Here is a 24,683-nt window from a genome sequence, read left to right as displayed (position 1 = left end):
TCATTTTGAAAACTACAAAAAATATATTGAAAGACTTACTTGAAGTAGAGGACTATTAGCTTCAAGATCGTCAGAACTCTCGTGCTGATAACGTGTTATAGAACTATCGAAAAGGAAAGAGAGAGATAGATTTATTATAAAACTTTCTAAAAGGAGAGAGAGAGAGATAGAACTCAGAGAAGTTATGAAACTTATGAATTTCTTAAAGAATTTAACGATATATATAGGCGTACAAAGGGAACTATGCTAGCTTACTATGCAGTACTATGCTGACACTATGCACTATGCATATGTCGGCCATTTACTATGCCAGTTACTATGCAGTACTATGCTGGCACTATGCACTGTGCATTATGTTGGCCATTCACTATGCCAGTTACTATGCAGTACTATGCTGGCACTATACACTGTGCATTATGTCGGCCATTCACTATATCAGTTACTATGCAGTACTATGCTGGCACTATGCACTATGCATATATCAGCTAGTTCAAGGTGGTCATACAATTTATTTTACAACAATATTATTTTACAACAAAAATATATTTTTTTAATTTTTTATTTAATTATTATTTAATTATCATAACGTCTTAATAGAACTAAACTTCATAACCTATATTTTAAAAAAATGTTTATTAAAAATTTATAAAAAATAAAATTTTTTTATTTTCAAATAATACGAGGTCTCATCCACTGCCTATCTTTATACATGGAATATGACAGGAGTGCCGTTTTCCCATAAGCCCTTCTCTCTAGATTGAGAAACTGATTTGGGTCGGAAGCTCAAATGAGAATCTTGGAAGACGTAAGAGTTATCACCTGCAAAAGGAGAGAACTATAACGAATAGTGGGAAGAGTTCAATATACAATAAGATGGGGGTGCCGTGTGGGCATAAAGATTCGTGGTTGACTATCGTGGGTGAAGCAATTGCTTGCAAGCTGTTGGTAATCGATGGGTTTGTTGATCTTTCTGCAATTACCATCTTTACATGCACTGAAGAAGGGCTGGATTTTGTTGGCAGGGAAAACACGTTTAGAGAGAAAGCAAATCAAAGCAGCTCAGTATTTGGGCAAGGACACAAAGCTGGTACCCAGTAGTAGGTGGAGCAAAGTTGTGGGTGGTATCTGTTTGTTGAAAGCTGCGTTCGATTTTCTATGGAAGAGACGATAGGGAAAGCGTGGGCTCGTCTAATGTATGTGTATATGGCGCGTACGGTACGAGTCTAAAAAAGCAAGTTTAGGGTCCCACAAAAGGACGCTCGCCACCCTAATGGTCTGGCTGTCCGCCGCGTGGATCCCTCTCCAAAGAACTCATTTTTGTTTTTTGTTTACTAATACATATGTTCTCGGGAAAGTCTATTCTGTTCGTATCTATTCGATGTGCCTGCTTGCGGTGTCTACAAGAATCTCCAAAAGCGAGCAAGAGAGGGAAAAAACAAAAGTTGAAATTTTAAAGTTATTAATACTTTAATTTCAAACAGATTTGAATAGAGAGGAAAAGGGAAAAATATATATATATATATTGGATTTGGATTTTGGTTTTGCTTCGATTCTCTCTCGTCGTCTCTGTCTAAATGACTAGGTTTGCGCTTTCTGTTTCTAGATCAACCGAGTGTTGGCTTTGATCGACCCGATCCATCCCTCTCGTTGAGTCGTTGTGTGTTGCTGTAAGTTCCTCTTCTTCTTTATATATAAATATATTTATATATTTAATTCGTTGTCAAGGAGGTGTTTAATTAATTAATCGTATTCTTATTGATTTTTATACTAGTTTTCCCTTTTTTTTATTATTTCCTTTCGAATTTCTGTTTGTTTGTGGAGAAACGGGAGGAAAGAGAGGGCAAGTTTCGAGTCTGACTTCTCTGTTGCTTTGTTTTCCACTTTTCCTAAGGCTGCAAAGCTTGCCCTAATATACTGTGAGTACAGTTAAGTCCCATTGCTCTAACTTGTGTGGTTTTATTAGGGTCGGTCAGGAATTTAGGCATTGGTTTTCTATGCAATCTAAGCGATCCAAAGTTTAGACCTCTTTTTTGTTTTTTTGCAAGATTCTCACCAACCAAAAGGAGCACTTGTGTTTTAAGGTTTTATGACATAGTTTTCGTATGTGATTGAAAAGAATGCACCATTCTCATATGCTGTGAAACTATTAGATATATCCTGTAATGCCGCTGAAGCTGTGAACGCTATCAGCTTTTATGTTTAAGAATTTATAACTTATAAATTGTTTATTGGCCATAATTTTCAACTGCGAAGAAATTTGCAACTAATGTGAATCATATGTCACTGAAAGTTATTACTTGCGTAACTCAAGTGTTCTACAGGTATGTGGATGTTAGCTTGGGCTCCAAATGCTTATCAACACATAGGATTTCATGGTTACCACCATTGGGATTGAAAGCAGGTGCTTTGGAGGAATTCGTGCCTGAGAAAAGCACCCTTTGTTTGAACATTATCTTTGCTTTGAGTAGCATATTTTCTCCACGTTGTTAGACTCTTTTTGGCACCATCAGTTAATTCTTTGGACGGTGAATCTGGTGTGGAAGCTGGTTCAAGCTTGGTACTCATGATGGCACTTTATTGGCAGAAATATAAATAGGTTGTTATAGTGATTCCGTTGGTTTTTTATTTGGTGGAGAAATGGATGAATTCAGAGATGTTGAGATGTTATTTCCCATTTGGAACAACAAGAATCCAACGGATCGGCTATTCATTATATCTTTTTTTGTTGCCGCCCTAGTTGGAATTTTAACTATTGCCTATACGGCATTTCAGTGGAGGAGAAACATTAATCTAAGTTGGATGAAAGCCATAGCCAGGTCAAAGAAAAATCCAAAGGCAAGGCACAAAGTGCCTGTAACTCCTCATGCTTGGATTCTAGAATCTGTATCTCGTGGAAAAAATTTAAGTTGTTGTGTCTGCTTGAAATCCACATACCCTTCTCAAACTCTGGGGCCTTTGGCGACTTCAGACAGTTTTATACACCGTTGTGACATTTGTGGTGTGGCAGCACATTTAAGCTGCTCCTCCATCGCACATAAGGATTGTAAATGTGTATCTATGATTGGATATGAGCATGTGATGCACCAGTGGGCTGTTCGTTGGGCAGAGATTACAGATCAGCCTGATGGAGCTTCTTTTTGTAGCTACTGTGAGGAACCATGTAGTGCGTCTTTCCTTGGTGGATCCCCTATATGGTGTTGTATGTGGTGTCAAAGATTGGTACATGTAGATTGCCACAGTAATATGGCGTCTAATGAAAATGGTGATGTATGCGATTTAGGGCCATTCAGAAGGTTGATTCTATCACCACTCTATGTTAAGAAGTTAAACCAGACATCTACAGGAGGATTTTTAAGCTCACTTACTCATGGAGCCAATGAGATAGCATCTTCAGTGCGTGCAACTATACGGAGTCAGAGCAAGAAGTACAAGCATGGAAATGAATCCTCTGTTGAAACTGGAAATAGTGGTAGTACTGGGGACATTTCCACAGAAAGCACTGCCGATACTCATCAAATTAGTGATGGTTCTCATGCAATGGATGAAAATGGTGATGTTAGCATGAATGTGGAGGTTCAACATCAAAATGGTCATGTAGATAATAAACTGGATTCAAAGCCCAATTACAAAAGAAGTTCTTCAATCAATCAGAGGGATGAGTCTCAGGTATTAAGTATGAAACAGAGGTATGAATTGATTGATTTGCCTCCAGATGCAAGGCCATTGTTAGTTTTCATCAACAAGAAGAGTGGGGCTCAGCATGGGGATTCACTTGCACGACGTTTAAATATGCTTTTGAATCCTGTTCAGGTTTATTTTCTCAATCACACTGTCCCTCAGATCCTTACTTTTTTGTATAGGCATAAACTTGTTGTTTCCTCTCCCTGAACAAGTAGAACTGGAAGTATCACCTTAATGCTTTTGGAATAACTTCTCCTGACATTTTGGCCAAGATCGAGCTTTCAGAGAAACATTATGAGAGTCTTAGTGGACTCTGTTTTTTCTTAGTGGTAGTATTTTGTTAGACACAGAAAATGATGCACAATGTAGTTTATCGAATAATTAATATACAGCATATCAATGTTAAAGCTATTATTAAGTGTATAAACCATTGAAATTACTCATTAGTCTGTCAAACTGACATTTTTGTTAAAACAATGCGATTATACAGACAAGAAAAACCTCGTCGTATGATGCATGAACATTGGACAACATTTCACATTTGAGGTGGTGTGAACTGTGACATGACTTTAACCTGCATTATCATATGAGGGTGTACACTTTGATATTAACAGGGACAAAATAGCTGCTAGGTTGGTCAAGATACTCCCTTATGGTATCAATTGATTGGAATCATGAAAGCTAAAGCACCTATATGCTATCATCTGGGTTAAATCGCTTTTTTTAGTGAGTGGAAATTGAATGATTCATTATATGGTTAGTTTCTTTGGTGTTGCATAAATTGATAAACATGGACTATTCAGGATATATTTTTGTGGCCCCCTAACAAAACTTTGATGTGTTTTCACTTTGTATTTTTATTGTTATAATTGTTAATTTTTTTACTCAATTGATTTTTATCATCGTTGTTGTTGGTACATTCTTTTAGGTTTTCGAGTTGAGCTCAACAGAGGGTCCAGAGGTGGGTCTTTATTTATTCAGAAAGGTGCCTCACTTTAGAGTTCTTATATGCGGGGGAGACGGTACTGTTGGTTGGGTGTTGAATACCATAGACAAGCAAAATTTTGTTTCTCCTCCTCCAGTTGCTATTCTTCCTGCTGGGACTGGAAATGATCTGGCCAGGGTCCTTTCTTGGGGAGGTGGTTTGGGCTCAGTGGAGAGGCAAGGAGGCCTTTGTACAGTGTTACACCACATAGAACACGCTGCAGTAACTATTCTAGACCGTTGGAAGGTAGCAATTTTAAATAAAGAAGGAAAGCAGCTCCCACCAAAATTTATGAACAATTATCTTGGTATGTTAGGCTTTTTTATTTATATAGTTTTTTTCAGTTACATAGCATACTTGTCAGTGGAGATAAGTGTCCCCTTGGAACGGATGATAAATTTTTGGTTCAGAAATGTTGTATACCTGATTTAGGCATTTGAAGTTCAACATTTTACTTGAATTTATAGACTGTCAACTAGAGATTTGGCAAGTATCTAATAAATTTGCTCGACTCACTTCTTTGATCCTGCCAACTGCTGGTTTCTGAGGTCCCTTTGTTGGGTTGGGTAAAAAATCTATCAGCTTTAATCAAAATGCTTAAAAGGAAAAATAAATGCTGGAAGAAATACCATGAGCTTTCTTTGTTTTCATTATGGATTTGTAATTGTTGTATTTCTGGGTTTACATGATCTACCGTTAGTTTATCTATCAAAAAAAAAAAAAAAATGATATACCGTTAATTGCAAACTTAATCGTGTTATCTTGCTACTTATATTTTTGTTGATTTTCGTAAACTGGCTTACTAAATTAAACTCACTATATTTGTTGATTGATGGGTAATTTTGGCGTATGATTCATGTATAGGTCCAGTGACATTTAGCTCTACTTCCTGCATGAGTATACAGCTATATTTTCCCATCTATGGAGAACTCAGTGTACTATCATGGATATTCTCACGCATTTGGTGACTAATTTGTGCAAGCATTATTTACAGGTGTTGGGTGTGATGCGAAGGTTGCTCTGGACATTCATAATCTGCGGGAGGAAAATCCGGAGAAGTTCTATAACCAGGTAAGTTAAATTTGAAGTACAATAAGTCTTTAATGCTTAGTATTTGATCTTTTCATTTTAACATACTATAATTATATAAAGTTCAGATAAATGTTCTCTTAAAACTGAGTCTAAAATACCTTGTGTAGGAAAAGGAATGTACTTCTCTGGTTTTAAGTGTGCGAGATATTTTATTCTATTCAATAACTTACCTAAATTAGTAATTCTTGCAAGCTTCTTTGAAATTTCATTTCTTACACATAACAAGAATCTTTTGGCTGTAGTGCAACCTATGTATCAAATTGTTTGAAGAATATAAGCGCATTATGCTATCTATATCGTCTGCAAATTACTTATCAAATATAAGTGCATTACTTATAAAAAAAAATTACTTGATTTCAGATTTTCAAAACATCTAAGTTCTTAATCTTTTATAATTTTCACGAACTCTTTCTTGTTGAGCATGTCAATTAATGATGTCAACCCCCCACCCACCACCAAAAAACCCACCACCAAAAAAAAAAAAAAAAAAAGGAAGGAAGAAATGAAAGAAGAAAGAGAGAGAGAAATACAAAGTTTTGTTTTTGATGCATTATTGAAGTCTGTTGACTAGAGACGTGATTGGTATTCGGAGAATGGGGTGAAGAGCATTGCAGTTTCCAGCGTACCTGGTTCATGAAATAGCAAGGACTCAAGTCTATAGACTCTTTACATTCTTAGAAAGGAAGGGTAAAAAAGTAGCATCACACTTTTTTATGCTCAAAGAAGTAATATACTAACATCACATTTTTTCCAGGATAGACCACTGTCTTATTATAGTTCCCTTTTATTTTAGTTTTTGATTTTTTTATTTTTTTTGCTCAAAAGGTTCTGCTTGATTGTGTTATTTATTTATTTATTTATTATTATTTTAAATATTGTTGAAATTATTGTTTGGTCTTCAGGTTATTTTATCCAAGTGTAATTCTTACTCCCAATGTGCAGTTTATGAATAAAGTTCTTTATGCAAGAGAGGGCGCTAAGAGTATAATGGATAGGACATTTGCTGATTTTCCTTTTGAAGTTCTTGTTGAAGTGGATGGGGTTGAGGTTGAAGTTCCTGAGGTGGGTTAGACTGATTTTTGTGTTGAATTGTTTAAGAACTCATCACCATGCTGATTGGGCTCTAGGCTTGTGGATAAGCTTTGGCATTATGAATGAATTCCAAATATTTATGGATTTTTAAATCTGGGGTGCTGTCAGCTAATGATATTCAACTGAAATGGCATCTCCTTGCACGGCATTGTTGTTGGTTCATGAAGTAAATGACCCGCTACGGTGCATGGATTACTTCTCAACCAAGAAAATGCTGGACATTTTGAGTCTGTAAATTTATCAATAGGTGCAATCGTAATAATTTCTGTGAATTACTCTGTTAGCTCTTTTCTTCTTGTAGTTTTCCCCCCGCTTATGAATAAATAACTTCGGTGTTTCTATGATTGTTACAATTGGTTGATAAAATAATCAGAGATTGGAGCATATGCTTCTTGTTCCCCACCTTCTCTGTTGGCATATTTTGCTTTTTCCAGACCAATTTTACTTGTTTTCTTTTCATCCTTTATTTTCTCCTTGTAGCCACCAACCCTGAGTTATCCTTAAGTTCTGGTGCGAAAATATACTCATTTAAATACTTATAAAAAAATATATATATACTCATTTAAATAATTTTCAATCCTGAGTAGTGAGTATGGACTGAAAGTTTAAAATCTTTCCAGCTCCTGTGTTTAATTATATGATTGGGTTTGAATCTTTGCAGGATGCAGAAGGTGTACTTGTTGCCAACATTGGGAGCTACATGGGTGGTGTAGATCTATGGCAAAATGAGGATGAAAGTTATGATAATTTTGATCCACAATCTATGCATGATAAGATACTTGAGGTTGTGAGCATATCGGGGACATGGCACCTTGGGAAACTTCAGGTAAACTGGTTTCTTATATGTACACGTTTACTTGACCTGTTTTGGAGCGTTTTGAATAAGTTCTATCACCTACTGTATAAGATTGAGCATGCATTTGATTTATTGTCATTAAATCGAGTTTCTTTTTAAATTAAAGGAACATGTTAACCTTTCGGTCTCCTAGCTGATAAAACATGAGGATTTAGTTGGGAATTTGAGTAAAGTTTATTGACTTCATGACAGCACTCTTCATCCTGCTAAAAAAATGTAAAGTCTGGTTTTATAATATTTAAGCTGTAGGTGAAGCCATTGCCCTTTTTGGCAGAGTAGGAGATTACCCAATTGCCCTTGCACCTTCGACGTTTAATTTTCCAATATAGCTCAATGTTCCATACGAACATTACTTAATTTGATCATACGAAATGAGTTCAACTTGGATCCAAGTTCTTGAGAAAACCACTGGGGCTGCGTTTTTAGATTTATATCTTGTGAAATGCCTCTGAATTGGTTATTTGACTGGGAACAGGTTGGGCTTTCTCGTGCTCGAAGACTTGCACAAGGGCAAACCATTAAGATACAGCTCTTAGCTGCATTACCTGTTCAAATTGATGGGGAGCCTTGGTTTCAGTATCCTTGTACATTGGAAATATCCCATCATGGCCAGGTCTCTCTCTCTCTCTCTCTCTCATGCACGCACACCTTATTCCATTAGATAGTTTCCTATTATTATTTTCAATTATTCAATCTTCATAATTTGCTCTTTATTTCTGATATTCATTAATTAATTGAGATTATTCAATTATCAAATCACTGAGATCCTTAAATCTTTTATGAAACATTTTTCCACAATTGTTTTCAATGTTTAATTAAAATAATTTACAGGTCATTATGACAAAAGAAAAAAAATGATGAACGAAATGTTTTAGTTATTAGGGTTTCTTCTTCTACACTGAATATTATTCTTTCAGATTTTGCTCCAAATCTATTTGAAATTTGTCGATTTTGCACAATCTGTCATATTTTTTACTTTTCCAGTATTGATTTGATCTGATGCCAAATCATGTCTTGGTATTTTCAAATAATATTTGCTCAAAGGGGCTGGCCTAAGTGGTGAGGTCTTGGGGTATCACTTCCTTCAAGGTCTAAGGTTCAACACCTCATGGGTGTAAACAATCCTTTGGGGTCACACCCCCTGGTATTTATTTGATCTGATGCCCAAATCATGTCTTGGTATTTTCAAAAAATATTTGCTCAAAGGGGTTGGCCTAAGTGGTGAAGGCCTTGGTCTTGGGGTATCACTCCCTTCAAGGTCTAAGGTTCAACATGTGAAAAGTCAGCGATTTAACTAATTCCGTATAGGGAAACTTCCGAGGGTGCAGTGCATGGGAACCAGGGTTTACTCTACAAGGGTGGGTCTGAAGGGCTCTGCCTTGGAGAGGTTCCCCGACATTAAAAAATAAAAAATAAAATAATAATATTTGCTCGAAAACTTTGCTTGTCAGTACTCAAAAACTTCTGTACACTTTGGTTGTTTTACTAATTACTTTGGACTTTGCAGGCCTTCATGTTGAAGAGGGTGGCTGAGGAACCTCTTGGTCATGCGGCTGCCATTATCACTGATGTGCTTGAGAATGCTGAGACAAATCACATAATTAATGCCTCGCAGAAGCGAGCTCTCCTACAAGAAATGGCGCTGAGACTGTCCTAGAGTTTTTTTTTTTTTTTGTTTGCTAGCGCCCCCCCCCCCCCCCCCCCCCCAAAATTAAGTAATTAGGGTTTTGATTTTAGTACTCATTGTTATTAAGGTGTGTCACATGTTTTGTGTAACCGCTTATATCTGTTTTGCCGATGCCATAGCTTGTGGTTATGAAATTGCTACTTCTATACAAGGCATGCTGTAAATGAACCTTTGTTTAGCATCAATAGAAGGAAGCCCTTATAATTCTCTCTTCAAGATTTTTGTGCTTGACCAGGATGAGATGCTAACATCCAATGTTCTGTACTCTTCTGGCTTCAACCGTTTGAGAGATGGGAAGGCAATTCATTATTGGGTCCAGAAATAAAGGCATTAACGCAATTTGGCTATAAGAAAGCATGTTTTAGGCTTGAATGGAAGGATGTAATAGGGTAGGTAGAGATTTTCCTTCTTTAGTGTTAGTAAATGGAAGGATGTGGTATCCTTTGTTCTGTGTATATTTCAAAGCCTTATTAGGTCCTATTCATATAACTAGAAAAGCCTCTGGAGTGGGGCTTCTGAATTGGGTCATATGGAGGAAAGGGAAATCCCAGACAAAGCCGTGGTCGTATATGATTTGGATGGGGTCGAGGGAGAGCAATGGCAAGTGTTGTGTCCTGTCTCGGATGGGGTGGGTGAGGTGCAAGCAAATCCTCCGGTCAGTGAAGAGGTATATTGTGAAGCACCTACGCCAGTGAACTCGCAGCACCCGAGAAGCTACATCCAAGAGATTTAACATTGTGTGGAGATATTGTGTGATGGTTTTGAGGATCAATTTATAGCCCTCCTTGCAGCTATAGAGGCTGGATAGACTAACTCTAGCTCATCAAATGAGATCAATTCAGCAAATAAGAGAGCTAAAGAATTAAAAAGGCTCAATTGGACAGTCAACCATGGAGTAGAAGAGGAGTTCTAACTGTGGAAGATCGAAGAGAAAGGCAATGGATGTTGTTTAATGAAGCCGAAAATTGTTTTATGGAATGTAAGGGGGTTGAATGAGAAGGAAAAGTATTACAAAATTAGAAATCAGTTACCTAGTAGGAGAGTAGATACCGTTTGTCTACAAGAAAACTCATTTATTTACAAGGAAAGAAATTGGAATTTATCCTCCCAAGCATTATTAGAAACTTGTCTTGTTGTAAGCAACTATGGTGCCATCTTAGTGACGTGGGATAAATAGTAGTGGAAAAGTTAGAAGATTGTACGGAGATTATATGGTGGCTTGCTCGTTTGTTAAAGCAACTAATGCAATGGAAATATAAAATGACTAGAGAAGAAAGACTACATGAAACTTTTCCTCATTTTTCATATATTCTTCAATACACAGGAGTGCCTTTTTATAGACACATGAATAACAACCCAAATCTGTCAACCTTTCATATTATGACATCTGTCTACAATTCTGTTATTGAGACATGGTTATTTGCAGAGTTTGTGGTTGAGGAATATTCTATGATGATGGATTGCTGCTGTGAGTGCGTGATGATGAATTGCTGCTATGAGTACTGGTGCACTGTGCTGATGCTACGCTGCTGCTTGCCTTAATACCCTCCCTCAAATCAAGCGGCACTGACTTTAGGGTGAGGCTTGATCGAAGTAGTAAGAATCTGGTTGATGACAGAGGCTTTGTAAGAATGTCGGCCAATTGATCTTTGCTTGAAATGAAGGACACTTGAAGAGACTTAGATGCAACCGGTCTCTCACAAAATAGTAGTCAAGTTCCACATGCTTGGTCCGTGAGTGAAGAACTGGGTTAACTAACAAGTAAGTGGCTCCAAGGTTGTCACACCAGAGTGTAGGTGGTTGGACCAGAAATATGCCAAGTTCTTAAAGTAAATATTGAATCCAAATCAATTCACAGGTTGTGTTGGCTAAGGTTTTGTACTTGGCTTCAGTGGAAGACCAAGCAATAGTAGGCTATTTTTTGAACCCCAGACCACTAGATGATTACCAAGAAATACACAGGGCATCCAACCCAATCGACGTCAGAGAAAGCAGATAAATGCAAAGAGGAGGTTGGAGACAAAAAAAGTCCTAGAGTCTGGGTGTTATTGAGGTAATGCAGAATGCGTTTGACAACTTGCCAGTGGGGTTGCCAAGGACAGTGCATATACTGACATACTTTATTAACTGCAAATGAGATGTTGGGACGTGTGGAAGAGAGGTATTGGAGATTGCCCACAATACTTCTGTACAATTGAGGATCCTCAAATGTGTTTCCATCTAGAGCATTTAATTTCACAGACGACATTGGGGTGGAAACAGATTTTGAGTTATACATGTTTGTGCATACAAGTAAATCAGTGATATATTTTGTTTGGGTGCAAAATAACCCAGAAGAATTCCTAGAGACTTCTATTCCTAAGAAGTAATGTAAAGATCCTAAATCTTTAACAGGAAAGGTTACACCTAATGAATTAATAAAATCTGAAATCAATGAATTATTGGACCCAGTAATAATTATATCATCTACATAAACTAAGACATAGATGCAATCAGAATTATTTCAGAATATGAACAGGGAACTATCTGAACGAGAAGCATGAAAGCCAAGAGAAATCAATCGATCACTGAGTTTTGCAAACCAGGCCTGAGATGCCTGTTTTAAGCCATAGATCAATTTACGTAACTTACAGACGTATGAAGGACGATTTGGATTCACGACACTCGGAGATTGGCTCATGTAGACTGCTTCTTCAAGGTCCCCATGTAAGAACGCATTCTGAATGTCCAGTTGATGAAGGGACCAGTTAGAGGTGACAGCAAGAGATAGGATGACGCGAATGGTAACGGGTTGGACTACAGGGCTAAAGGTTTCAAAGAAATCACAACCGGGTTGCTAGTGGAACCCCTTGGCCACAAGGCGTGCCTTGCAACGTTCAAGCGATCCATCAACACAGTGTTTTGTTTTGAGGATCCAATTGGATCCCAGAACATTGAATCGACTAGAAGGAGGGACTAAATCCCACGTATGGTTCTGAAGAAGGGCTTGGAACTCGACATTCAGGGTTCGGTGCCACTCAGGGTGTTTAGACGCTTTAGTGAATGAAGTTGGTTCCTCTGGAATCATTTGAGTAGAGGGACTATGAGTGTTGGAGCCGATTATGGTGAGAGATGTGGACGAATTGCTGGGTTTGGAGGGCGGCCATGGGATGGTGCCATTGGTGAGACGACAAGGACAGTGTATGTTGGATCGTGATCTAGTTTGCATAGGATGAGAGGGAATGATGGTGGTAGACCGTGAGGGAGGAGGTGGAGGAGAGATGGGTTTTCTGAAGAGGGCGGCCGGTTCTTAGAGTGTGAAGAAGAGGATGGAGATAGAACCCTAGAATTGGTTTGAGATGAGGAGATGGACTGGACCGGGTTAAGTGCTAGGCTAGGCGTGGGAGTTGGGCTGGCAGTTGGAGTTGGAATTGAAGAATCTAGAGTTGGGTGAGGAGGGTTGTTTAGGTGAAGCAACAACGGGTAGGCTGGGATTTGGGTGACCGATGTGGGCTTAGGATGGTCTTTGGGCTGAAACAAAAATTGGTCTTCATGAAATATCACATCTCGTGAGATGTAGGTTCTACCTGAGGCAATGTAATGGCAAATGTAGGCTTTGTGGTTTGGGCTATAACCCTTGAAGACACATGGAAGTGATCTATAATCCATTTTATGTTTGTTGTATGGTCTCAGATTGGGCCAGCGGGTGCACCCAAAAACTCTTAAAAAATCATAATCTAGAGGGTGACCCATGAGTGTTTCAAAAGGAGATTTGTTGGACAACGTGGGAGTAGGCATGCGATTAATCAAATACACAGCCGTTTGAAATGCCTCGGCCCAAAACTTTTGAGGCATATGAGCATGAGCCATAAGAGCATGACCAGTTTCAACTATGTGACAGTGACGTCTTTCAATACTTCCATTTTGTTCATGGGAGTAAGGGCTTGTGATGCGATGATTTATTCTCATTTTTTGAAAAATAGGATGGAGAGGGTGAAATTCCCCTCCCCAATCCGATTGAATTAACATAATTTTAGTGGAAAAAGTATTGTTAACAAATTGAAGAAAAGCCATGAGCAAAGATGTAACATTAGACTTGGTTTGCATGAGAAAGATCCATATGTAATTTGAGAAGTCATCTAAAACAGAGAGATAATAGTGACATCCAGTAGTAGATAACGCTAGGGCCAGGCCCCATACATCCATAAAGAGTAATTGAAAAGGTATAGTTGATCTGGAACTAGATGAAGGATGAGGAAGATTGTGGGCATTGGCTTGTGGGCAGGAGATACACGGAGTGGACCTAGTTCGTGTAGATGGAAGATTATGTTGTTGAAGGGTGAGGTTCGTAATTCTGGAGGAGGGGTGGCCCAATCGGAGATGCCATAGGTGAGGTGAAGTCCGTGAGCTAAAAAGAGCTTGAGGAGAAGAGATAGGAGAGTGAGATGCTTGGACGGACGGTGGAGGTTGGAAGAACATACAATCCGTTCTCAATGGTACCCCGAAGAAGAGCTACCTGGGTTCGAGAATCCTTCACAAGAAAATAACTAGAGTGAAATTCAAAAAAGACACTATTATCATGACAAAATTGTCTAATTGAAAGCAAGTTACGAGAAATTAAAGGAACATGCAAAATGTTGTTTAAGAGAAATTTGCCAGAAGAAGTAGCAAGATGAGTCAAGCCATAGTTCTGAATGGGAATAGTGCTGCCATCTCCTATACTGACTTGATCGGAGTCCTGGTAAGATGCAGTGTCAATGTTGAGGTTAGTGTATGGCGGGGTGAAGTGATGGGTGGCGGCAATATCAGGGAACCAAGCCGTGGTGGGGTTATATGGTGGGGTTTGCAGGGAAGTAAGATTAGCCATGAGAGATGGAGGTGGTGGGGATTGGTAGGTGTGATCATAGCGATAATAGCATGAAATAGCATAATGGCCTGGTTTGCGGCACACTTGACATAAGGGACGAGTATATTGTCTATTAGTGAATTAGTTGGGAGCATGAGTAGTACCATGAGGACTTGTATAAGTGCCTCAGCCTTGACCACAACTCTGAAGACCACCTCGGAAATTGGAATGCGACCACCTCTATTGGATGAAGCAGGATGCAGAGGTCGTAGTGTTGTATTGTGAGCATCCAGAGAGGTGCCCGAAAGCAAGGTCTGGGTTTGATGAGATAGTCGTGACTCATGATTAAGTAAATAGCTGAAGATTTGATGAGGAGTAAGGGGATCTGGACGAGGGGTAAAGAGGGCACCAACGATTCATAATCGGTGCCCAATCTTGGAAGCAACTCTATTGTAAATTCTAGATCAGTGAGTGGATACCCAGCTGCTCCTAAACTAGCAGCTAGAGTTTTGGATTTATTGTAATACTCGGAGATGGAGTCAGAACCCTTTTTGAGTGTGGCTAACTGATACTTGGTGTGCATAATGTGAGCAGAGGAGCGAGCAAAGAAGAGATTTTGAATGGTTGCCCATACCGCGTGAGAGGTTTTACAATCAAGCACTTGGGTTAGAACAGAATTGGAAAGCGATGAATTAATGGCAGAAATAATCAGTTGATCTTGCAAGGACCATTGGGTGTATGCGGGATTGGGAACATTATTAATGGTGAGTGGTGGTGCAGGATGGGTACCATCAACAAAGCCAAAATGTTGATGTCCTTTGAGAAACAGAACGATTTGAGCTTGCCATAACGGAAATTTTTCGAGTGTGAGTTTGGCAGTTACCAAATGAGAGGCGGAAGTAATGATAGCTGTTGACACAGAAGGTGGTGACGGAGGAGGTGGGGGAGGTGGGGAAGGAGGAGGTGAGTTTTTCTCTGGAAAGGCCATAGACGTGGGTCTTTCTAGGCTCTTGATACCATGTTAAAGCAACTAATGCAATGGAAATATAAAATGACTAGAGGAGAAAAACTACGTAAAACTTTTCCTCATTTTTCATATATTCTTCAATACATAGGAGTGCCTTTTTATAGACACATGAATAACAACCCAAATATGTCAACCTTTCATATTATGACATCTGTCTACAATTCTGTTATTGAGACGTGGTTATTTGCAAAGTCTATGGTTGAGGAATATTCTATGATGATGGATTGTTGCTGTGAGTGCGTGATGATGAATTGCTGCTGTGAATATTGGTGCGCTGTGCTGGTGCTACGCTGCTGCTTGCCTTAATATCGTTCAAGAATGTTGTGTATGGATATTAATGGGCATTCCCCAAGGTTTATGGTCCTACCTTAGATCATGCAAGAAGTTTACTATCGGATGAATTGGTTGACCTAATTTGCATATGGGTCTTACCTTGGAATATTGGTGGTGTCTTTAATGTTACTTGATTCCTGAGCGAACTATTGGGAAACTCTAGCTTCAATTCACCAATGGGAGAATGCTCTAACTTCATTTCTAAACAAGATTTACTAGATATTCCTTTTGCAGGTGGCACCTACATTTGGTCAAGCAACTGAAAACACCCCTTCTAGTCAAGGATCAATAGATTCTTAGTATCACCTAAATGACCAACACATTATCCAGAACTTATTCATGAGAGACTTCACTAGTTGTGCTCAACTCAATTTCTCACCCTCCTTGATTGTGGAGGTATTTAGGGTGGCCTAAGTTATTTCAAGTTTTTAAACATATGGTTAAAATCATATGGGTTTCTCAATAGAGTCTAGCAATGGTGTCTTCTTATCAATTTCATGGCACTTCAAGTTACATCATGCCATGTAAATTAAAGTATCTGAAAAAATATTTGAAGGCATGGAATGAGCAAGCATTTGGCAATGTGAAAGATCAAAGTACTCTCTTTAACGAACTCAAAGGATTGGAGGGAGTAGAGGAGGATAAGGCATTATTTGAAATGGAGAGGGCTTGTAAAATTTAAGTGACTGTGAACCTCGAAAGTGTCTCTCTATTGGAAGAAATAGCTTGGATAAGTCAAGAGTACTTTGGTTGAAGGAAGGAGATAAATGCACCAAAATTTTCCATCGGGTGACTAACTTGGGAGGAACAATGTCATAGAGACGTTGATGGTTGATGGTTGATGGAGCAGCTTCTTCCAACCAAATCGAGATCACAAATCACATTGTCAACTATTACAAGAGTTTGCTTTCTGAACAATTCTCTTGGAGGCCAAGACTACATGGGTTCACTTTGACACTCGACTCTCAAGTAGCAGGACAACTTGAGAGGCCTTTGGAGTAACAAAAATCAGAAAAGTGTTATGAAGCTTGGTGGGTGACAAAGCTCCAAGTCCAAATGGATTTTCTATGGCCTTTTTTCAAACTTGTTAGGAAGTGACAAAAGAAGACATAATGGGGTTCTTCCATGAGTTTTATGTAAATGGTAGGTTTGAAAAGAGTCTCAATGTAACATTTACTACTCTTATTCCCAAAAAAATCTGGTTGTAAAGCTCAAAGATTATCACCCTATTAGCTTGGTGAATGGAATTTACAAGATGTTGTCAAAAGTTTGTTTGAGATAAGCAAACTCTTGATTCAATGCTTATTGTCAATGAATGTTTGGCTAGTCGACTCAAGTTGGGAGTGATGGGGTGAATGGAATTTACAAGACATTGTCAAAAGTTTGTTTGAGATAAGCAAACTCTTGATTCAATGCTTATTGCCAATGAATGTTTGGATAGTAGACTCAAGTTGGGAGTGATGGGGCTCGTGTAAGCTGAAGGCCTATGACTGAGTCAATTGGGCTTCACATGCTTGAGAGATGTGGTTTTGGATCAAAATGGTGTTCTTGGATCAAACAGTGTATCTCTACTATTTGTTTTTCTGTCTTGGTGAATGGCACATCAAAGGGCTTTTTTAAAAACTCACAAGGCTTGAGACAAGGTAATCCTCTATTTCTGCTACTCTTTGTTTTTGTAATAGAAGCTTTTAGCAAGATGATTTTAGGTGTTGTGAAGAGCAAGTTCTTATTTGGATTCTCAATGAGGGAGGCAAATTCTAGCTCACTTAACATATCTCATCTTTTATTTGCCAATGATACCCTAATCTTTTGTGGGGCCATCCATGATCAAATTCGATCTTTGAGAGCACTCCTTTTATGCTTTGAAGTTGTTTTAGAGTTGAATGTTAACTTGGCTAAATCACAAGGAGTCTCAGTAGAGGATGTTTCAAACGTGGAGAGCATGTCTTACATTTTGTAATGTAAGATATCTCAGCTACCGATGAAATATTTGGGCATTCCTTGGTTGTCCCATTCAAATTGAAATCTATTTAGGATGAAATACTAGAGAAAATGGAATGGAAATTGGCTAATTGAAAGAAGATGTATCTTTCCAGAGGCGGTAGGGTGACTTTAATCAAAAGTAGTACCCTTTCCAACTTGTAAACCTATTTTGTATGACTATTTCCACTTCCCCACAAGGTGCCTCATTGCATGGAGAAACCTTAACATGATTTATTGTGGGGAGATGAACAATGAGTTTAAATTCCATTTGATAAAATGGACCACAGTATGCTCTTCTAACCTGAAAGGAAAATTGAAAATTCAAAACTTGCAATCTTTTAACAAAGTTTTTCTTGGGAAATGGCTATGGAGATACCACAATGAATAGGGAGCAGTATGGAAAGCTACGATAGAATCAAAGTATGGTGAACCATAAGGAGGATAGTGTTGAATGAGGTAAGTGGACCATATGGGGTGGGACTAGGGAAATACATAAGAAGAGGTTGACAGACATATTCAAGAATTATCTAGTTTGAGGTGAGTGATAGGTCCAAAATCAAATTTTGGCACAACGTATGGTGTGACGATAGGGCACTCAAGGAAGCTTATCTACAATTATAGGGCATAGCAAGAATGAAAGAAGCCTCAGGCTTGATTTGGTTACTGGATACAGATGAGATGTTGTATCCATACAATAATTTTCCTTATCCAAACATACTATATTTCGTTTTTAAATTTTAAAAACATTTACTTAAATAAACAATAATAATTGACAATGAATAGTGCATGAATAGTACAAAACTGACATAAACAGTATGTGAACTGTGAAAACTAACATGAATAGTTGTGAAAGTATATAAACAATGCACAATTTGGCTCTTTATAAAATAGTGGGACCTACACACTTTTCAAATCTCAAAAATTAAAACTATCTTATCTCATCTCACTATCCAAACACATATTTTTTTACAAACTATTACATCCTATCTTAACTAAAAAAATTTACTACTATTCAAAATATCTCATCTTATCTTATATGAACTATGTATACAAACGAGGCCTCCATTGCGGACATCTTAATCATATCTAATAGTACTCCCAATGGAATGTTACATTCTTTAGAGATGCATATGATTGTGAAGTTGCCACTTTTTTGGAGTTCTATGATCTAGTGTACTCTACCCATATGAAGGGAGGGCTACAGACAAGATCTTTTAGCGCCATTCTAGAAAATGAAAGTTCACAATCTGCTCCAACTATTAAGCCATAACCACACATAATACACATGCATTTCCATGGAAGGGTATTTGGAAGACAAAAGCATCCATGAAGGCCATCTTTTTGTATGGTCAACTTTTTTAGAGAAGATCCTCACATTAGACAACCTATAGAAATCAAGTTTTTGAAATCTATTTCATTCTGGCCAAAATTTCATACAAGAACAGTAATTAGCATGAGGTAGGTCACTGTTCTATATCAAGTCAAATTTCGATTGTTCCAATTGGTCTCGAGCCATTACAGTTGGATTCCAATATTCCAACCAGAATAGGTATTTCAAACGAAAATCTATATTCTTTGAGGTTGAAGACCTAGATGCTAGTATAAAAACTAGAGGCACAGAGACAAAGATAAGATTTGGCGTTGGAACTTGAAGTATTTGAAAAGAAATGCTGACATCTCCACGTGAAGAACTGACAGCTCCATATAAGACAAGGCTCAAACCCTTTAAAATATAAAATTTTAGAAACTAACAGGGTAAACAAAAATTTGTAGACCATACATTTAAAATTTCTCTTATTATGTCTCTTTAGCTTTGTGGAGTAACATGTACTCTTACTAATAAAAATAATCTCTTTATGTTTTATTATTTATTAAAAAAATCTATTTATTATGTTCACTTTCATATTGGTTTGCATATACTTTTGAAATGTTTTTACTTTTTATTGTATTTTTAAAACTTGTATTGATATTTTTAAGATTTATAATATAGTTATATCTAATTATATGTAAATTTATTCATATATCGATTATCTCGAAAAGATACACCAAGACATATTGATACAAAAATATTTTATTCTAGTACTTCAACCAAAACAATCAGTCGAACAGAACTCAAAACTTTGATGCGAAAACGCCACATCATAATCATGAATTGGTGTTGTATGTGCAAAAAGAGCATAGAGTTCGTACGTTGTCCATTAATTCCTTATGAGATTACTACAATCTTGTGGAATGATTTCTTTGCTCGAATTGGCTTAGCTTGGATGATGCCAAAAAATGGAATAATCAACCTCTTGACTTCTTGGCGAGGCATCTAGGGCAACTCTCAGATTGTAACAGTATAAAAGATGATCCCAATTTATTTATGGTGATGTATTTAGAAGAAGAGAAATGCAAGAAGTGTTGAAGATCCAGAACGGTCAATGGATGAGTTTAGAAGTTTATTTTTTATTACTTTACTCCATTGGTTTGTTTTAATTGATTTTTATGGCATGCCTTTCCATGTCTTCCTTGTATCATTAAACTCGCATGCATTGTTGACGCTCTTATATATGTCCTTCATACTTAGTCCTTTATCTATTCTATGCTCAATAAAATTTTGTTTACCGATTAAAAAGAAAAATTGTCCATACCAAACTTGGTTTGTTTTCTCAAAGATGAAGGTGGAATAGTAATTTTATCCTTTGCATAAAATGCTAGCCTATACACAAGTGTGTCTGCCCGAAAACAAACTCAGACAATAGAAATGTCAAAAACGTACACACACACATATATATACACAATATATACATATATATATATATATATATATATATATAACGTTACCTCGGTATCAACATGCTATATTGTAGTAATGTTATTCACCTTTATTTTTTTTATCATCATCCTCCCACCATACCATTATTTATATTAAATGATTGAAGTTTATTTGTTATATACTTGTGGGCCAATCATTTGATGTTACATCAAGGATGTTTAGATGATGATAATAAAAAGAATGATGAATAGAATTTCTCTGCTAAATTAGCCAGGCTTTCTTTCTACTGCATTATGTACAAATTGTGGGAAAAACTCTACTCCCACAAATTGTTGTTGTGGGCAGCTTGTGGCATAAAACTCGCCGCAAAAAGCCTTATAGCCCACGAAAGGTTTAATTCGTGGGCAATACCTATGTTTTCTCACGACAAATTTTGCAGCAAGAGCCAATGTGACTCATTGCAAAAGCATATCTATTTTCATTTATGCTTATGGGAGTAGGAGCAATTACTATAAGAGGTACTGGTGGGTATTAGTATTACCCACTAGAAGATTTGTGGGAAAAGTTTTCTCCCCGTCAAAAAAAAAAAGATATTTGCCGCGAGTTGTCTTCACGGCAAATGCTAGAAGAATTCAGAAAAATAAGATAAAATAATTGTAAAAGTAAAAAAAGATGAGGCTGAGCCAAAAATGAGCATAAAAAAATGTCAAATATAAGCCAAAAAAATATATACAAACCTCCAAGATTCAAATTGACACTAATGACACTTCCGAAAAAACAACTAGTTAATTCTTCTAACATGTTTACAAGAAAAACCTTGCTGCCCATGTAATTCAATCCAACACAAGTGTATAATCATAAACTAAATTCACATATCACTAGACTGGTCTACTAAATAACTGGAGATCTTCCTTTAATCCACAAGACTCAGTTCAAGTCAGATGGAAGGCCTCTTCTGGGTCTAAAGGTCTTCAAAACAGAGGCTGGATAAGGGAATGAATATAGAAGACAGAATTGAGTGTATTGAGTCAAGTTTAGTAAATACAGAATTACAAGTGAAGGAATGAGAACCATGTAGCCTTAATTTGTATGACCATGATATATTGTACAATAAATCATTCAAAAAGTGGAGCTTCAGACTTTCACAAAAGATCACTTCATTTTTTAAATGCACATAAATGCACTTTACCAACTTGAAAACTCATAAATGCACAACAGCCTGAAAATACCACCACACACACAAACTTCAAGCAAAAGCAACCACACCACCCGGTAATTAAAACAAACCAACCAGCCATGCATACTAGCCTAAACAGCCACATATAACAGCCTGAACAACCACACTCATAAAACCAACAACCACATGTCAACCCAAACAACCATGTGTCAACCCAACCAGTCACATAGCACAACCCAAACAGGACAGCCACACACTCCATCAGCTTGAACCACAAAAGTTATAAGTTCAATCACATCTACAATTTTAGGTCCAAAAACATCGATAGGTAGATGAAATGCATTATCTACTCATCAAGTTCACAAACTATATATTAGGACTATCTAAAATATGGTATGAAAGGGAAAATGAATAATATTGTCATGTAAAAGATAGTATAAATTACTACAAGTATGACCTCCTAAACCAAGGTAATGTATCGATAACTCACTCAGGCATTCATCATAAAATCCATAAACCTGAGTAATCTGCCAAAGGAAAAAACAAAGAGAAAAAAAAAAATTATTAGCTCAAAGTATTATAGACACATTAATTTTTCTAAAATGAATATGTAGGTCCAAAGAACATATTCATGCATACTAAACAAGGTGGTAAATTTAAAGACTAATCCCCAATCTGTCCCCCCCCCCCCCCCCCCCCCCCCCCCCCCCCCCCCCCCCCCCCCCCCCAAAAAAAAAAAAGCCAAAACTGAGAGGCTGAAAAGGTCTTCAAAATTGAGAGTTACAAGGACTGAAATTCTGAGGAACTAAAGGTCTTCAAAACAGAGGCTGAATAAGGGGAGGAATATACAAGACTGAACTCAAAACTGAGAGTTACAAGGGCTGAAATTATGCTGCTATAGTGCCTTGCAGTAATTCTAGTTCAATCCTTATAGCATTTGTGGCTTGGAGTTTGAAGGGATGAGAATGGCATGATCAGAGGGCCGGTTTGATGTGCAGCAACTAACTTAGGTGTGTAGGTGCTAGAATCTAATAAAACTAGAGAAACTAGAGAAAAGGAAATCTTCAACAATAGATTTAATAAAGTACTTATCAAAATAAAAAAAGATTTGATAAAGACAAAAGAACAAACCCTACAGCACTCTTTCGAGCACGAGATGCCGTCTTGACAATATCTCCATTGCTATTATCACACATGGTTCCATACCTACATGCTAGAAACTAAAAAATTAACTCTAACAGAAAATCAAACCATTGAAACTATTTATAGATTTTTTTTTTCTATTTATGTGAGTGAGAATTCAACGTATAAAGAGAAGCATCCAGGTTACCATCATAAATTTAAGACTAAAATTCAAAAACAGAGATCAGTAAGGTGTATTAATGCTACACCAAGCCAATGCAATATGGTAAAAAGAGATTTTTAATCATGAATTCCTCATTCTTATACTGTATAGACAGGTAACTGCCATTCTAGGAATTGATATTGTCTCTTTCATAGTAACTTTAGCATTCACAAGCAAGGAAAGGAAACTATTAGGCTATATAACAATTACTTTGAATGTTAGAAACAGAAAAATTAACTCTAAAATAAAATCAAACCATTGAAACTATTTATAGATTTTTTTTTTCTACTTATGTGAGTGAGAATTCAACATCTAAAGAGAAGCATCCAGGTTACCATCATAAATTTAAGACTAGAATTCAGAAACAGAGATCAGTAAGGTGTATTAATGCTACACCAAGCCAATGCAATATGGTAAAAAGAGATTTTTAATGCCATTCCTTGTTCTTATGCTGTATAGAAAGGTAACTGCCATTCTAGGAGTTGATATTGTCTCTATCATAGTAACTTTAGCATTCACAAGCAAGGAAAGGAAACTATTAGGCTATATAACAGTACTTTGAACAGAAATCCCATATTTTACACCTTTTCTGGAGCCAAGGTTTGTAAGAATTCTAGCACACAAAAGACTACTAAGATAATGTAGGAGTTCGCTAAACCAACTGGCCTTTAGTTGAACTAAATAGATGTGTATTTCAACATTGATAAATGTACTTTGGGACCATGACAAGGTTCCAAAGCCATCACCATGAAAATGAATGAAATGAAAATTAAAAACAGATCAATTGACCATATAACTTATTTAATGGGAAAGATAATTTCATATAGCAAGACAACAAGCATAAGAAATGAGGAATAATACCCTCTATCTACATATTCCCCCATGAAGAGGTAATTGGTGTCTGGACACTATCAGCGAAAACAAAAACCATATAATTTAGATATAAATTTAATAAGAAAATTTTGTAATTTAGATCTAAACTTAATAAGAAGAAACATACATTAAGAAATGAGGAACCAATGAAATGTTTTCTTTCATGAGATGATGGAAACAAAATTAAGTTAAAACTGCATTGACCTGGCACTAATTATGACAGCAGTTTCTAATTTAATTAAGTTAAATAGACCAATTCACATTTAACAAAAAGAACATGATTGAAGCAGAACCCTTTTCACGAAAGCAAATGACATACAGTCGTTACCAATCATCAGATTTTGCTTCAAGGAAATGGAGGTCAATAGAATAAGCAGAACAATCACAGTGAATTGAATTAAAAACTAACAATGCAGCGAAATAAAAGAATAGTTTCCCTGACTACTGGCAATTTACTCCATAATACCTTTGGGGCACTTCAGTCTTCAAAAACTTACACATAACAAGAGAGAAAACTAAGGCAAATAAAGGGAACCAACTCTTAGCAGTGTAGTGGAATATTCTTGGGTTGTTGGCGTTGGGGGCCTCGGTTGGATCTCACTGTCTCATGGTGGAATATTCATAGCGAGGCAGGGACGGTGCTGTCGGCTTGATGGAGACGTTGGGGGTGAGCGTGGGTTGATCGATGTAAGGGAAAGTGAGAGAGGGACGCGGAGAAGCTATGGGCGACCATGATGTCGTGCGTGGAGATGGCGGCAGCGGAGCCCTAGCCTAGAGAGAGAGACAGAGAAGAGAATGGAAGGGAGAGAGATCTGTCGTCTCGTGCTAGTGGCGCTGCTTCTATGGTGGCGGTTGTGAAAGAGAAAGAGAGTGAGAGAGAGAGAGACAGAGTTTTCGATTTGTGGGGGAGGGGGGAGATACGGCATTTGGACTTTGGAGGGAGGGGGTGATCAGACAAGGGGAAATATG

At 37.4% G+C, this 24,683-nt stretch overlaps 1 protein-coding gene and 1 long non-coding RNA gene across 4 annotated transcripts; one reads left to right on the top strand and one right to left on the bottom strand.

Moving 5' to 3' along the window:
* The first annotated feature begins 731 nt into the window (after positions 1–731).
* Positions 732–9,609, top strand: LOC122281240 (diacylglycerol kinase 1). Of its 3 annotated transcripts, XM_043092596.1 has the most exons (9): positions 732–1,215; positions 1,604–1,667; positions 2,322–3,810; positions 4,610–4,973; positions 5,661–5,737; positions 6,701–6,820; positions 7,512–7,676; positions 8,182–8,319; positions 9,214–9,609. In XM_043092596.1, exons 3-9 carry the CDS (start codon positions 2,638–2,640, stop codon positions 9,361–9,363), a joined length of 2,187 nt encoding a protein of 728 aa, XP_042948530.1. In that variant the 5' UTR covers positions 732–1,215; positions 1,604–1,667; positions 2,322–2,637; the 3' UTR covers positions 9,364–9,609. The 3 variants fall into 3 exon arrangements, with proteins under 3 accessions (XP_042948530.1, XP_042948529.1, XP_042948528.1); XM_043092595.1 differs by lacking the exon at positions 732–1,215 and having other exon boundaries at positions 1,226–1,667; XM_043092594.1 differs by lacking the exon at positions 732–1,215 and having other exon boundaries at positions 1,226–1,667; positions 2,312–3,810.
* Positions 9,610–21,009: 11,400 nt separating this feature from the next.
* Positions 21,010–24,683, bottom strand: LOC122280479. The gene is made up of 2 exons (XR_006229917.1): positions 22,628–24,683; positions 21,010–22,023 (listed from the first exon to the last, which is right to left on the bottom strand). It is a non-coding gene; the product is annotated as an uncharacterized LOC122280479 (long non-coding RNA).

The sequence above is a fragment of the Carya illinoinensis genome, chromosome 11 (assembly GCF_018687715.1).
Source record: "Carya illinoinensis cultivar Pawnee chromosome 11, C.illinoinensisPawnee_v1, whole genome shotgun sequence".
NCBI lineage: Eukaryota > Viridiplantae > Streptophyta > Magnoliopsida > Fagales > Juglandaceae > Carya > Carya illinoinensis.
Note: the sequence above shows the minus strand (reverse complement) of the source record. Positions and strands in the feature narration are given on the sequence as shown.